Raw genomic sequence first — 17,593 nt, forward strand, 5'->3', positions numbered from 1 at the left:
GAAGGTGAGACAGAGTCAGTAGGCAAGGAAGAAGATTCCCTCCCTCCCTCAAAATAAGTTTTTCATGCTTTTTCATGCCAGGCATGGTATGGGTCTGTCAGCGGTGAGAACACAGGTGGTTTGATGTCCTTGAGGGCAGTGTGTAGAGAGAGTAGGTGATGGAGGGGTGTGGAGAGCCATCTGTGGTATGGGGTCTCCAAAATGGTTATTTCATCAGCAAGTGGGAGTGCATTTGTTAAGGGATTATGGGAGTAGTTGATATTGTTCCTGAGCCAGTGATATATCAATGAAAATGCAGGTCCCTGGTTTAATGGTGGTTAAGGCGTTAATGTACCTGCAACCTGAGGGGAGTTAGGCTGTTAAAATGTTGTTTGCAGCTTGTTATAATGCTGTTAAATTAATGTTGCACTGATGTAATGGTATACAGTTTAAAACTGATAGTAATATCTGAGAATGTCATAAGAAATTGTGCAATAAACAGCCAAAGAAGGCCATTTGCACCATATCTATAAACATCATCATTGTGTCATCAGTCACGGTTTGCAGCATAATTCATATATCCTTCCCTCATCTGCCTCAAAGTAGAATTAAAACAGAATGAAACCTGACCACATCCTAAGGCTATGTTCAGACTGGTGGTGAGGCTGTGGAGCGGTAACTGCTACCTCACATCATTAAGCCACTTTGGATGAGAAACTACAAGTAGCACATTACTTGTGGCAGCCAAAAGAAAATATGGAATATTGAAAAAGAGTGAGCTGTTTAGTATTTGTTATTGTTTCCTGCTTTCAAATCTGCAAAGCTGGTTCTTTAACCACCTGGGTGTTACACTGAGGTCTAGATTTCTGTACCAAAAGCATTACAGGTTTTAATGAATTTTTTTTTTTTTTAAATTGTAGACCTGTAACTTACAGAAATATGTCCGAACAGGGTTCTAGTAGATATCATGAATATAAAAAATGTTTGAAACACACAATCATGTAAAAAAAAATACTTTTAATAAAATTAAAATACACAAAAATCAGCTTAAGAATACATAAATAAATGAAAAATACTGAAAATGCGATAATTCGGTATACTGTATAATAATATATTTTTCTAAAACACCTCCCTAGTGTCCAACCGTCCAGCGTCACATACCTATAGACAAAACCACATAAATATATTTTGTATTATTTTGTATTGGACTGGATACAGAACTTTGTATTGAATCCAATACAAAATATTCGAATTTCACGCTACGACTCCCATCGACGGGCACATACACGGACATCATCAGGGACGCGTACGGGAACGCCGGGTAATCTAATTTTTTCCAAACTTATTTTATTTTAGATTGTAGGCTATAATTCACCGAATTACTCAATAATTACTTATAATTCACCGAATTACCGCATAACTCACCGAAATATGTCCAAAATTTTATAAATTTAATAATAATTTTTTTTTTTTATAAAACATAAAAAATGTACAGTAGCTTATATAATATATATATAATACAATTATATATATATTATATAAGGATTTCTTTGTATTGGACTCAATACAGCTTTTTTGTATTGAGTTCAATGCAAAGGAACCCAATACAAAATTCTAAATTTCCCGCCCCGCCTCCCGCCCGCACCGACGCATGCAGCAACGTCACCGGGAAACCCCAGTGATCGTCACTGCACTCCCCAGATGAAAAAAGAAGACAGAAGACGTCTCTGGAGGAGCTGCGGGGAGAAGGTGAGTATTTTTTTTGCGATCGACGCTGGATCATCGCACGGAGGGAGAAGAAGCCTCTTCTTCCCGGAGAGGGCACCCGACGCTGGAGGACGACGCTGGAACACGACGGATGGACGATCGCAGCGGGACCAGGTAAGTGATCGATAAACCCGTACTTTTCTCACTGTATTTTCATACAGTGAGAAAAGTTTGGTCTTATCGAAAATAGTAACTTTTTTCAGCCCGTACCAAGGTCGGGCTTATCGGTCAGGTGGTTAAGAATCAGCACAGAAGTGCAGGTAGTGAGTGACTGGCAGGCTGCCAGGAGCTACACCGCAACGCTTACTCACACCATGGGTCTGAATATGACCTGATTGTGCATCTGTTTAGAGAGCAATTCTGTCTCATTTCTAGTGGTAAATCTGTTTTACTGTCCAGATTAACAAGTGCAGAGGTCATACTTTCACAGAAAAACTATTGTGTACACTATACTAACTGACAAGAGGCCTGATTTGTGTCTGTGTTGTGTTTTTGACTCATAAATGATACAATTTGATAAATGCTTGATATAAAAGTAAAAAAGATGATTAGGAATGATCTGGTGAATATCAGATGATTTTCAATAAAATTAAGCAAATTTTCAACTTGTAATAAACGTACATTTTAAACTTTGCTAGTTACCAGGAAATCCCCATGTGATATTGACACAAAGATTGCGTAGGGGTAGGTTGGGTGGCTGAGGCAACATATACATGTTGTCCTTTTATGCAGACAAAAAGTTTTGCAAGCATTATGGACACTATGTACAACTGTAAGGCAACCATAAACATGTGAAAGGTGGCCTTCATTGAAAAATGTTTCTAGCTGCTCTCTTGACAATGACAACAGCAGCTGGGTAAAGCTCCAGTCATTGGTTTTACTGTATCGCTAATCCCACAAAGGAGCAGCTGGGAACACCTTGCATTGACAAGTATATAGCATGAATATAAAAGGTTTAAATGGCCAAATCAAGACCATTTAAAAATTAATAATTCCAACTTGGATTTATGACTCAACTCAGATTTGCTGTCAATTCGAACAGCAATTGTTTTGATTCTGAATGTTTGTGGGAGTGCCGAAATTTGCCCAGGGTTGGTCCAGAAAGGGTTTTGGGAGTGATAGGAGATTGTGAATAAGGAAATGAATGATGCCACATAGATGTAATGTACACAATTACCAGTTATATTTAGAACAATGGGCGTGATGTAAAAGAAAAACAGGATGAAAAATTTAGGTAAAGGGGAGGGGTTAGAACAGGGTGAATGTGGGGGCTCAATTGGATCCCAGAAAGAGGAGTAACAGTAGACATTTGTGTAAACAAAGTTTCCCAGATATTCACTTGAGTTTAGGGGTGATGCCTGTCAAGGACAGAGTTGTAATGTGCCAGGCTCTTGCTACAGAGGATCTGACTGTTGGGAGCATGTATGATAATAGACGGCGAGCATGTTTGGGAAGCTGAAAATAAGGTTTACTGAATAGTGATGTCAGTGGCAAGTTGTCTGCTACCATTTCTCCAAATTCCAGGAAAAGTCTAACTGCTGTTTCCATACTATCACATAGGACAGCTTCTGTGTAGGAGAATAAAACTACGTACACATGTCCAATGGTTCTCGCCCGATAATCGGCTCAGGTACAAAGCTTTTTAAAGTGCACAGGAAAAAGGGTCCAGATCCCATTTGCTATAAAAAGAAAAAAAAAAAAAAGCTTTTTGCAAATCTAAGAAAAAGAGCATCGACTTAATTGGCTGGTCCCCATTCCAATGTGATTGAAATGGGGAGAAAAGGTTAATAGAGCACCTGGTCTGATCTGGAGCCTGTCTGTGTTTGATAAACCCCCACCTCGTCTGAAGGATAAATATTAAGATATAAATAAAACGAGAATGAGTACAGTTTACCATTACACTGGAATGCCAGACAAACAGAGAAAGCCTGGTACTTGACATTATGATCCAACAGGGCTGTGTGGAGGCTGTTGGTAGCTGGAAGGAGTACAGCGGGCTTTAAACCATTACCATTACCTTTAAGCCATTACCATATCCTGAACTGCACCATATTAGCTTTAAAGTACATGAAAGCAAATGAAAGTAGATTCCAAGCTCTTTTAGAGGCAGAAAGCAATGCCAACTGTATTTGTATATGTATTTGCTTTATAAATATAGGAGAAAAATAAAGGTCTCAAAAATGTTTATATCTTAGTCTAAAAGCTGTTCACGGCATAAGTTTAAGGCACCTCTGAGATGATTCAGAATTCTCTGGTGGATACATCTAACTCAAAGTTTACTTTCTTCTATACATTTTACCTTTTTCAAAGAAACTTTGATGATTAAAATTTTATAGTAACACAAAAAAAAAATCGCACAAGGAAAAACATACTGCTTTTGAGTTAAGAGCCCAGAACAAGCATGCTAAAATGTTAAAAAAAACTGTGTTCTACAGTGTTTAACACCCTCAGCAGCCCACAGCTTGTATTGATTTATCTATAGTTTATAAATGTTGACAGATAGAATACTGTACGGTATATAAACCAATACAAATATAAGTATTGATTTCTACCTAAGAGTAGAGAAAAAATTATTTGACTTGAGAATAAACTTAGGGCACAAAAAAAGCCGTAGTCATAGAAAGGCCCCAAAAAAATCACATTTATACAAATTATAATAATACATCCATGGTGTGTTATGTTTAAAACTTTTATGTAAGAAAAGAAAATAAAATAGCATGGGCTCAGTCTGTATATGTTTTTTTCTTCTTTTCAAAGGTTTGTTGTGATTTGTCACTTGCTTTTAAATTATATTTTGTGCATGGTTGTTGACCACCAGTAGACAGTGCTTTGTGATATAAAATGTGCAACAAACTCATACATCCAATGGCAAGAGTTTGTTACACACTTTACATGAGGACACAGTGCCATCTCCTGGTATGATTCAAATATAAACTAAGATTCTTTCTCTGATTTTTTTTTTTTATAAATGATCACTCTGCAAGGGATCATTTACTTACCGTAATCAATGAGGTAAAGTTTAGTCAACATCATGGAAAAAAACATGTTTTTTTGCATTCCTTTGCACATGATTGGGTATTTTTTGTAAAATGGTGTGTCAGACATTGCCTGTAGTTTATTTTATATTTGTATGTTTTATTTTCAGAGTGCAAGTAGAATTTTATGTGAATGAAAACACCTTCAAAGAAAGATTGAAGCTTTTCTTCATTAAAAACCAAAGATCCAGTAAGTACTGTTAAATGTTTTCTGATTCATTTAATCATCTTCTTTAAAATGGAACTTTAGTTCAATTAATACTGTGTGCAGGCAGGATTTTTATTGCAGAAGGGACAGACAAGGTGAGAGGTAGTAAAAAACTGTAATCAGACAGGTAAGTTTGACTGACCTATTGCTAAAAATGGTAACTTGCTAGAATGTATGACTATTCTTTAGCCTTTGTTGAAATGGATTTTTTTGAACTGTACTGAAGTATCTAGATGAAGCGATTTCACTAGTGACAACCTGTTACAGGTCAGTGACTTAAGGATTCTGAAGGCAGATAGAGCAAGACACATCATTTGTATGGGAAGGTGAGAAATGGTAGCTTACTTACCTGTTACCTTTACCATTTTTTGATAGCTAAGTAAGGAGCGAAGGACAGGAAGGTTTTTTGGGCTCTTTTGTACCTGTCTAAGCATTTGGAGCTTTCTACAACCCAGTGCTCTGATCCAGACACCCCAGCTAGAAATGACAATCAGGTCCTCCACCCCTTGTCTTTTCCTTGCAGGCTTTTCTGCAGCTTAATAAATGATAATCATATGACTGGTCTATGACATGACACAGCCTATAAATAGAAAAGTAGCAGTACACTCTTATGGGGTCATCATTTTTCGCTCAGTATTGTGCAGTACAGGGGAAAACCGATTACCCTTGCTCCCCCCTCCCCCAACTCCTATCTCCAGTATATTTTATTTTCAAAAAACCTTAGTACATACTTCCTACCTCAATCTTCTAACTAGCCCATGTCATAGAAGCTTCCTTTTCTTCCTCAGAGGTGCCATTAGGGATTGGGCATTCTTCCAACATATGCATGTATGAAAGAAATTTCTACCTTTCTTCTCTTAATGGCAGGCAACATAATTCTTCATTTTCCCTCAATGTAGATGTTAACATCTACATCAATCTGTGTTAACAGGTTTGAAAATCTAGAAAAGTTGTTTTATATTTGTTCACACTAATATTGTTAGGAACTAAAGTCATGATCGCCAAAGCATAACCCACTAACATGCCAAAGGGGAGTGAGTACCCTTAAAAATGGTGTACATTTACATAACCAAATTATGTAGTAATGACAAATATAAACTTTATAAAAAGAAAAGACTGGATGATTTTCCCAAAGCAATAATATCCAGAATTATAATGCTTAAAGCTAAACAATATTTTGATCCAGATAAATAAAATTAATAATTGAAAAAAAGGTAGCGCACCGGGGAGGGGGGGAGTGATGTTAGGGGTGATGTTAGAATGTACCGAGTGATATTTTTAAACACACATTTATTTATGTCAACTAGATGTCAAATGGTCTGGATGACTGAAAGCCTTCACTGATTAACTTATTCATAGTTACATGTTTGCTTTGTTTTTAATTTAACAACATCTAAAACTTTATTGTCTCACATAATGAATGAACAGTGAATTAAAGCTTTGTACTGAAAGTAAAACATTCAAAAATGCATTTTGAGTTTATTGTTATGGAAAGTGAACAGCCCAGCATAATAATTGTAGCAGCTGTTGTACTGTATGCTACAGCAGGTACATCATTTTCAGTGTTTTGCCTTTAGTTAGCCAGATGGTAGGATCAGATGGTAAAAGACAAAATTGCTACTCAGAGCAAAAGTGCATTTTGTATAGATTTTTGAAAATTATTATCACAAACACAAATCACCATCTCATCCATGAACAAGAAAAATATAGGTGTAGTTCAATGAATGCTTGTCCAGGGCAATAAACAATGATCCACATGTGCCTCTTGTTCACATTGTTAAAATCACAAAAATCTAAATTGTGTTTAAGTCATATCTATAAATACTTCCTTCCACAAGAAATACATTTAGGAGGTGATACATTTTTAGATCCCACACTTAACTATTTGAATCAGAAATGTGACATTTTCAGTCAGCGCGATTTCCACAGAATCATGTGAATCAAGAATCTTATTAGCTCTTCCTAAGTTGCAGAATCTCTACCTTAAGAGAACAAGTGCTAAAACCAAAAATTGTCTTTTAAAGCTTCTGTTTTAATGGTTTTTGGGCTGTAATATACTAATACTTTTGATTTCTGCAATTATTTATATTTCTGGCGATGGGTCCGCTTTAACTAGTAAATCTTTGAGAGAAATTTGAGATTGCCATTGTTCATCTAAAAAAGCCTGTTGCCGGTAATGTTGACCTAATGATCTAAATACTAGTCGAGTCTGCAAATAATGTTGAGCGACTTTGTGCATATACATTTTCTCTTCCTATAGCAGACAGTGTTTGCCTAACCTACATTTATAATTTTAATAAACATACAGCTAGTATTTGAAACAGAAAAATATTTTTTTTAGATTTTATTTGTGGAATATATTGGCTAGTTATGAAATGGACTATTTAAATCCCTGAAGAATTATACATTCAAATAATTCTCTTTATTAATAGTTAATACAGGTATTATTATACAGATTGGGACTGTATTTTTAAATAGCTATTAAGGACTGGGAGTAGAGTTAGATCTACACCCACAGGTTTACAAGGTTTAAAAACAGCATTAAGCTGTTTGGGTTCAGTGTTAGGGCTTAACGAATGGAAGCATTTAAATTGAAATGGGTAAAATACCAAAATGTTTCTTGTAGTTTGGGTGCAGAGGCCAGAGATCCCACCATCTGATTTTTATTGCTGGAAATAAAAGAAAGGCATTGGGGGTGTAAGAGACATGGAATATCCCAAAGCAGCTGGTGTTTGCAAGTCTTTAGCATACATATCTTTAGACAATTCTCCTTGAGCAATAAACAGTTTGTGACTCTCTGGTCAGTTTAAGGGACAACAATGATCTATTTACTAATTTGTAAGGGTGACATTTTTCCTACTGGCCAGCAATGTAAGAGGCATTCTTCCTACTGATCATTACACTAATATACTGTGAGCTGTGACTATAGTAATTATTGAAGAGGTTCCCTAAGGACCAGAAAGTTTTTTCAAGGGTTCCCCCATGCTAAAAAGGTTGGGAAACACTGTTCTAGTGTGTTTGCTATCATGTTCCACTCAATGTAATCTCCATAAGCAAATGTTAGTTTCTTTTTATTTTCACCTATTGCCATCCTTTGTTGCATCTCAGTTCTGTTAATCTTCTTTAAACAAATAAACAAAATTGTCTTTTGTGCCATTTGCTGAAACGCACTAATCATAATCATTTAAAGATACTACACAAAAATGAAAATATGGTTTATTCATTTATTATGCTTACTGAATGCTACACCTAAAGCTGCGTACACACGGCAAATTTTTCTCGCCCGATAATCGGTATCGGCCAATTATCGGGCGAAAATCTGCCGTGTGTACAGTCGGTCGTCGTCCATCGTCCGACGACCGTCCTGGCGGATCCATGGACGATGGACGACGACCGATCGTAATGAAAGGGAAGGGGAGAGCGCGCAGCAGGGTGCCGCTCCGTCGCTCTCCCCCTCCCCTCTCCATAGAGCATGAACGGTGCTGTATGTACAGCATCGTTCATGCATCGTGCAGTCTTTTCTCGTTGGAAAGGATCGTGAAAGATCCTTTCCAACGAGAAAAATTGCAAGTGTGTACGCAGCTTAAGTATTGTTTTATGACCGATAATTATTGACACATGAGCAATTTAATAACACTATATCAATTGGTGATTCAACTAATTCATACAGGACCACTGTAAGTATGTAAATGTTGGTCCTCTTTCAGCCTCTTTGTAGGCACATCTTGTAAAAAAGCATGCACGTCAGTAATGGATGCATTGTATTTCCTAAGGAGATTTACTGAGGGTGACAACAGTTGCCCATGCTTCTCTGATGTACTGTATGTTGAAATGGCAAATTATCGTTTTCACCGGAAACAAACTAGGAACTTTATAAAAGGATTACCAGTAGTGTTGCTACTCAGATTACAGTTACATGCTTGGCCCTAACATCCCTTATCAGTATTTCTTTTGAGCCAAATGGCTGACTTTCAGTTATCTCTTTTTTTTAATAACTTTTTTTTAATACAATGATTTATAGTTCAAACACAGTACACATGCATTCCAAAAATTAAAGAAAATAGAAATGAACATTTATTTGACAGGAATTTATTAGGGGCTAAAAGTAGTGTTAGGATTATGTCATCTCTTGCATCAATTACATACATTACATACATTTGTGAACATATATTGAAGCCATACACTATATTTATATTTATCATCCCTAAAAATGTGTTTGCTGCTATAGTTCATGGATGTAACAAACATTCCAATTTACAACAAACTAAAAAATGTTATCTGAAGGATTATCCTCCTTTCTTTCTTGAGTGGAATAATAGCAGCCTTCTAAAGTGAAATGTGTGGTGCTTGTGTCTGGAAAGATACACTTTAATGACTTTAAAAAAAATGCGTGCAGCTACATCCCATTTATGATTAATTCAATCAAATGAAAAGAAAAAAAAACATACAGATCATACTGATATAGGGAATTATTTAAAAAATTAGAATTTGCTCATAAGCGTTGCTCCCAAGCACAGACACACATGTGCAGCACAATGCCCAATGTAACACTACTACAATATTACAAAGATAATTTTCACTGTTCCAGCTGAGCATTATGGTTCCTCAAAAATTATACTAGCCAAGCAAAAAATACGTACCACCTCAATTGTTTTAGCTAAGAAATATTTTAAAATATCTGGGTATAACATGATGAACTGTGCTGTCCACTGCTTTCTTGCAGGTCTTCTATATTATGGGTTAACAGAAGTTTGGCCCTTTGGGGGCTTCAGGTAATGTAACATTCTATTTTGTACTTTAAAACTTTTATGCAAGACCCAAACTGGTATCATTTAAATTGAGTTACTAAAGAAGCTTAGACTGTTTATCTAATAAAACTAAGTATCACTCTGCAAGATATACATTCTATTTACTAGAATGTAGTGTAGTGTTGACACAGCATAAAACCCTGTAGAGCATACCCCAAGCCTAAAAAAACAATTCACTTATACAAACATTAGAAAACTAATACTGGTAAAAAACATAAAGTTGGTCTAAAGCTTCTCACATCTAATTATATATACTATGGAATATTTAATAATATTAAGGAAATATTAAAATGTAGTTTTGTCAAGTGTAATATATCCAAAGTGTAATATATCCACATTTAAGTTAAAGATTCTTCAGGGGGGTCAACTATGGTCCCAGACATTCCCATGAAATGGCTGCGACAGATGTTAAAACAGAAAAAGCAAGTAGTAAAAATGTGCAGGGATCGTATTTGTACCCGATATTAAGCATTTTTTTTAGGACCCCTAGAAGGTTAGTTGGTAAATGGGATAGTTGTGCGTGAGCCGGTATTTAAAAAGAACATGATGTGGTCAATTTATGAGGTCTTGATATGTACAGGTCGTCCCCGGGTTAAGGATATCCAACATACAGACGGCTCAAAGATACGAACGGGGCTTCCCTCTCGTGTGCTCGGCTCTCTCGTGTGCAGGGCCGAGGCATGGAGGGGGTAGGCTAGCGGTTTGCATGACCTGTAGAGGAAGTATTTTGCTAAACACAGCTGAGGTTGTGGGTGATCCTAGGGACTGAGATCTTTCTGCATAAAGTTTTGTTTTTGTGATTAACTCACACTACAGTAACTGACATCACACTGCCTAATAATATGTTGAGACAAACATCTCTTCTATTTGCATTTAATAAAATAATTTACCTGTTTCGACTTACATACAAATTCAACTTAAGAACAACCCTACAGTTCTTATCTCGTATGTAACCCAGGGACTACCTGTAGTCTAGTATAAAGGAAGTGTCGCAGTAATGATTTGTTCCTAGCACTGGGAATCTTTTAAATAAAAAATAGCTTTTCTAGGATAATAGTCCCAACAAAGGTTGTACATAATTAATGAAAGCTAGTGGTTCAACCAGGCCTAATTTACATATTAAAGTGAATATGCTAAAAATGTATGTTGCAAAAAATAGCCATCCGCATGCAAAGAAATGTAAAAAAAAAAACAGATTTTGCTTGCACATTTTAATTAATTATAAGAACTTCACCTCATTCACAAAGCTAAGTGAAATAGCATTTGCTAAGTGATAATTTACTGGGCTAAGTGAACAATCTAAACAGCTTAAAAAAAACTAATTTTGTCCATTTATAATAAACTGTTCCATCTTCATTAAACACAGTATCTATTGGAACTGTTTCTATTCTTAGTGATTAAAAGAAATAAGCCAACAAAGGTTTCAGAGCCTTTGGATTCCCCCCTAATATTTTTCCAGCATCATCATAGGGCAGGACACAACCCATCATCAACAAGAAAACTAAAGCTAGATAGATACAGATCAGACCCTGTAAGATGTTTAGCAGATGAGTGCTTAGCAATAGAATGGCGTGTCTTAAGGACTCATTTTTTATAGAATGGGGTGGGTACACCTTTTTCATGCTGTATTAATGCTGTTTTAATGTTGTATAAGGCTCTACTGGAGACGGTGACGTTCCCCCGACGGTGTGTCACATTGACACCCTAGTGACACACAAGAAACAAATTAGATAGGCAGCCACTGGTACAGAAGGGTGCAGGCATGAATATAAACCTTTTCTCATAATAATAAAAACGAATTGTATTGCTGTATATGATCCAATTGAAGAGATTTCCCATTACTTCCTGTTCCTCTGAATCCTGTCACCAAAGCAGGAAGTTAGAGGAAAATGTTCCTATGGGGCCAAAGGCTACAATAAAAACATGAAAGAGAACCTATTCTTTCTTTATCATATTATGGTAGATAATAATAATTGCCAAACACACACACAAAAACAGTAATTGCAAGCATTTCCAAACAGTTCAGGAAAAAACATCATAATACAAAAAGCTGAATAAAAGAAAAAGCCAGACCCTTCTGCAATAAGGAACCTGCCTGCTTCTATTTTTTGAAAAATAAACATCAAAGTCTGTTGAATGTTTTTGACATTGCCACAATCCAAGAAGTGAATATCATCAATTAGCAAAAAAGGGAAAAAAGATAGGGACTTTTAAAGCAAATATTATCAATAATAAAAGCAACTTTAATAAATTTTAATGTTGAAAACAAAGCTAACTATTTATGCATCCGATATCCCAAATCCCTTGTTACTCTGATCAGTCCATCCATGATCAGAACCCAATGCACTTCTATTTAAACAACAGGCAAGGTCATGTTGGGACCCTGGTCACATGCCCAAATCTCAAGTGCCCAAATTATAAGTGCAATGGGAATTAAACCAGGGAATTGACACAGGAATTGGAACAGATTTGGACATATAATTGTACTCTGCAACTTCTACCTTCCACCTTTGGACTGATTTATCCACCTGGACTCCAACACATCCTCGGCTGATGCTGCCATTCTAAACTGGTATTTCATCAAACCATCTCTTTGTCTGAATCACCATCCTGCACTCCCGGAACCCAGCTAGTTTACAAGCCTCACTTGAACCCATAATATTGGACTGCTTCTCCTGGACATCAGTTTGCCACTTGTTTATTGTATGCATATGGTTCCCAATTATCTGTAAAATGTATTATTCATCCTGATCTCTCTTTGTTGGCACCACTCCCTGCACTTCCCAGTCTGATAACCCATTGTTTCTCTGCTCTTTCACTCTCCTTATTTCTCTGTCTGTGCTCCTGTTGATCACCCCCTTCTAATACAAATCATGCACTCCATTGGTATCGGTGACACTGCTCTCTCTTGGTTTGCTTCCTATCTGTCTGACCGCTCCTTTGATGTTTCTTTAAATGGTAATTCCTCCTCCCCCACTCTCATCCCTGTTGGTGTTCCCCAAGGGTCTGTTCTTGGACCGGTCCTCTTTTCTCTGTACACCTCCTCTCTTGGTAGTCTCATATCATCCTTTGTACCATCTGTATGCTGTAGCTTATAGTACCATCTGTATTCTGATGACACTCAAATTTATCTGTCCACCCCTGACCTGTCTCCCTCAGTCCTGGATATGGTCTCATGCTGTTTGTCAGCCATCTCATCATGGATGTCTGACCGATTCCTGAAACTCAACCTGGATAAAACAGAACTCCTCATCACCCCCCCCCCCTCAAAATCCAAATCTCCCCCTGACATATATCTAACTGTTAACAACACTGTTATTCGGCCCTCCCCTCAGGCACGTTCTCTTGGTGTCACCCTTGACTTGGCCCTCTCATTTACCCACCCATATTCAGAACATTTCCAGGTCCTGTCACTTTCACCTACGAATCATCTCAAAAATCCGCCCCTACCTGTCCCCTAAGACCACCAAACTCCTTGTACACGCTCTTTTCATCTCCCGTCTGGACTACTGTAACATCCTTCTCTCTGGCATTCTACTAACCCGACTCTCTCCTCTACAATCTATCATGAATGCTGCAGCCAGACTCATCCATCCTTCCCTCCGCTCCTCTTATGCTGCATCTCTTTGTAGTTCTCTCCATTGGCTTCCATTTCACCTTAGAATCAAATTTAAGCTCCTGTGCTTTGCCTTCAAATCCCAACACAGTTATTGTCCCACTTACCTTTCTCACCTGGAAAATACTCCCCCTGCCGCTCTCTCCGCTCCTCCAATGACCTACTAATGACTTCCTCACTCATAAACCTCATCACACGCACGGATACAAGACTTCTCTAGAGCTGCCCCCAGTCTCTGGAATGGTCTTCCTCATCCTATTCGGCTTGCTTCTACTTTCTGCTCATTTAAAAGAGCGCTCAAAACCCGTTTTTTCAAACTTGCCTACCCGTCTTCTTCTGTTTTCTGAAACCACCACTACTTCCCAGCACTACATATCTCCCATCCTATTGTGTGTGAAATTCCCCCACCTACTAGATTGTAAGCTCTTCGGGGCAGGGTTCTCTCCTCCTGTATCACTGTCTGTATTAGTCTGTCATTTGCAATCCCTATTTAATGTACAGCGCTGCGTAATATGTTGGCGATATATAAATCCTGTTTATTAATAATAATAATAATAATAATAATAATATGCAGACTGTACAGAACAGCATTCCATAGACATGTTGAGATCATGGTTATTCCTCTTTTTACAATGTTTGTAAATGGTGAATGTTTATTTAAAGATAAAAAATGATGAGTTCAATATATTGGGCTGTTTTCCTGTTTTTCTGAAATCATGTAGGAGCCCCACGGAGTGGGGACTTTTCCTGCCTACCCTATCTGATGTTTTATCCATTGTTTTGTACTATTCAATGTGAGGCAAGTAATTCATGAAACATGTAACTAGTAAGTATTAATCTGTATTTTTGAAATGATGTTATGGTGTTTTCTTTTTGGGTATGTATATTTAGTATATAAACAAATGTAAATATTGTTCCATTGTACTCCTCTTGAGGAGGTGGATAATTCCACGAAACGTGTCGAATTCCATGATCTCATTTCTATGGAATGCTGTTTTGTACAGTCTGTATAGTTAGCTTTGTTTTAAAATTTAATATTTATTAACCCCCCTAGACAATATAAACAAAAATTTCTATGCAAAAAAAAATAGGATCACTTTTTGCATCAAAAAATTACAGAATTAGAACGCTAGGGGGGTTAAAATTGCTTTTATTATTGATAATATTTGCCTTAAAAGTCCCTCTCCTTTTTCCTTTTTTTTGCTAATTGATGCTTCTGTTTTTTACATTTTTAGTACAACTGTTCAGGTGTAAATATCAGAGCAATGTTTTTGACCCTATGTTTAGTTTTGTCTGAGCTTGAGACTTTACATAAGGATCAATAATTACACACAACATTGGAACTTTTTCTTTTACAATTGAAGTCAATTAGGGCAGAATATTAGATGTCTGACATAAGACAATTCCGAAAATTTTTTGGCTCTTTTACCAGTTGTGAGTTTTAGGCACCCTATACAATTGGGGACATATGGGGGCCCCTTATTAAAGGGGGCTTCCAAATTTCAAGTAAGCTCCCCAACCTGCATACTTTCACAGCACAGGGGTCATATTGTGGTGAAGAGGCCCTCTCCCCCAATGATGTCTCTTGCTACCATTGGGGGCAGGCAGGGGTTCAGTTTTTGTTAAAAGGCCACATGCTTTTTGCTCCTTTTCTTTTTTGGCAAACCAAATTCTGGAGGGCATTTTATGAACAGGAGAGGAGCACACATGCTCCATACCCCATTCATTTCTAGGATGGTCACAAGTCTGTTAAAGAGTCTGGTTTTCAACATTAGGTGGGGATTTCACCCACAATGCATTTGTAAACACCTGAACAAGCACTTTTAAGCATTTGCAATTATTTCCTATTAAAGTCTATGGGATCTGTGGCCAAAGAAGAGTAAAAATATATCAGTGAATCAGTGAATTCAAGATTGTCTGGTTTCAAGGAGTGAATTCGGACAGCAAATCATAATTGGGCATAAATTATTACATTGAAAGTGACCTTTTAGTGACATCATAATGCCAGAACCTGGCCACTGTAGAAACACTACCTGCCCACATCCCTGAGCCTGGGACTTGTGGGGAATGTGGTCCACGGCTCTGGCCCATCCGTCCCCCCAGTGGGGTTCCTCTCCAGCAGCCAGACTTCATTGCAGTCATTCATTGCCAGAAGTCATTACAGACTTCAATACAGGCCCCAATTGTAACCTCAGTGACAGAACACAGTTCAGACTTCTAGGCAGACTTTCAGTGCAGACCTTAGTACAGACCCCCATTGAAGGCCTCTGTACAGACCACCATGTCAGATTTTAGTAACAGACCCCAAAGTCAAACTTAGCACAGACCCTTTTTGCAGACTTTAATACAGATACCCGTCTCTGCGATTGGTTGGGGGAGGGAATGTCACATGACTAGAAACAGTAAATGTGGATAGCCTTTCCCCACTCTCCTGTTTCTACTCTCATATACCAGCAATGAGTGGGACAAGCTTTCCAGTACACAGCTAGGGACATGGGTGGGTGGGGCAGGCTGACTCGGGGCCCCTATTGGTTGTGGTAGCTGAGATTAGGTCCCATACATTGGTCAGGCCTTGTACAGTAGTACTTTTTGTCTCTGTCTCATGGCAATCTTGGACAAGGCACTCAGGAAGTTTATCTATATGGGAACCAGAAATTTTCCATGCATCCGCAACTCAGGTATTCAGCTAAATGGCTTGAGCGTTAAATGTGTGTTCAGATATTTTTTAGCTCCATCCAACTTGGACCAGTTAAAAGAAGAGGAGTTCATATTATGGGCAAGAATACACAAGTCAATTCTTATTCTAGCTGGAATTACCAAGCTTTTGATTGCCATTTTTATTGGAAGTCCATTAGGGTGATTATGGGAAATATATTGGGGAGGCTACTATTTCTGATATATTCTTGCTGTTGTACATAGATAGACATGTAAAGGCATCTGAAAACATTGATTCTTTTAGGGACCAGGCATTTTTCTTGTGGCTTTGGTTAGTTGTAGTTTATGCCAGCAGTCTGTCAATGTGTGATAGGAAAGCGGATCCCTGAACTCTTGTAAACCACAAAAAATCATGCTATAAGCATATAGAGTTTTAAAGTTAGTGTTTTGTAAATGCACTTTGGCAGGCATTACAGTTCTAAGTTAGTGCATAAATCCATGAGTTTTGGACACAGTTTTTCCCCATTTGTGTTTACCAAATATATCAAACTCTATCAGTTTGCACACTACATAAGCAACTATTTTTTGTGACGAGCCACAAATTTTCTTATGGCTTGAGATATGAGATAATTTTTAGTTAATGTTTTTCTTACTAGCCTTCTAGAGCGCACTACAGAGAAAAATCACACATGATGATGCTGCTAACACCAAGATGTTAGCCTATGGGCCAAAAAGCCTAATTTTGGTATTAGTTCATAAAACCTTTTTTTTTGGCAAACCTTTTCTTTGGCAAACAATGATTTTCTTTTGCCACTGTACTATAAAGCTGCAACACTGTGGTGAATGACCTAATCAACATTTGTTGTATGCATATTCTTATAGTCTCAATTAATAATGCTTGTTACTTTCTTAGTTTTCCTAATTTTTGGGTTAAATGTATTCAAAGAAGTAATTGGTGCGTTTTATGCCATTTATGTTATAGTGACTTGAAACTACATGCCTATACAAAGGTGACCCTAATTTAGCTAATTTGATGATTTTGGATAAAATTAGTATGTACCAGTGTTGATTAGGTGTGTCAAATCAAATATTATTATGTAATTAATTGTTCATAAGTAAAAAAAGTAAATTAGTAAAATAAACAAATAAACCACTGTCAACGTTTCTATTAAAATAAGCCATTAAAATCCCCAAGTGGTACATATTTTATACGCATTGCAAAAGTTAAAAATGTGCTAGAAAAAACTGTAATAATTCTGAGAATAATCACAATGACTGTACCTCTGCAGACTGGCTCCTTTTCCCATTCTCCATCTCTACACAATATGATTTCTTTCCCTTCAAGTTGATAATTATTTTCACACTTATATCTTACAGAACCACCTGATGGATAGCTCAGTCGTTTTATATCTGTGATGTCTCCATGTTGAACTACTGGTGGTGCACTGCATGTCTGTCCAATTCCTTTAAAGAATAAAGCAAATTTTTATATATATATATATATATATATATATATATATAGAGA

At 37.2% G+C, this 17,593-nt stretch overlaps 1 protein-coding gene across 2 annotated transcripts in view; it reads right to left on the reverse strand.

Moving 5' to 3' along the window:
• LOC140336755 (complement factor H-related protein 1-like) overlaps window positions 1-17,593 on the reverse strand; it is a 74,951-nt gene that overhangs the window by 37,503 nt on the left and 19,855 nt on the right. For both annotated transcript variants that reach the window (XM_072420100.1, XM_072420099.1), the window contains exon 5: window positions 17,350-17,532. In XM_072420100.1, the coding sequence (XP_072276201.1) occupies window positions 17,350-17,532 (183 nt within the window). The remainder of the gene's footprint in view (window positions 1-17,349; window positions 17,533-17,593) is intronic.

Source organism: Pyxicephalus adspersus, chromosome 8, assembly GCF_032062135.1.
Source record: "Pyxicephalus adspersus chromosome 8, UCB_Pads_2.0, whole genome shotgun sequence".
NCBI lineage: Eukaryota > Metazoa > Chordata > Amphibia > Anura > Pyxicephalidae > Pyxicephalus > Pyxicephalus adspersus.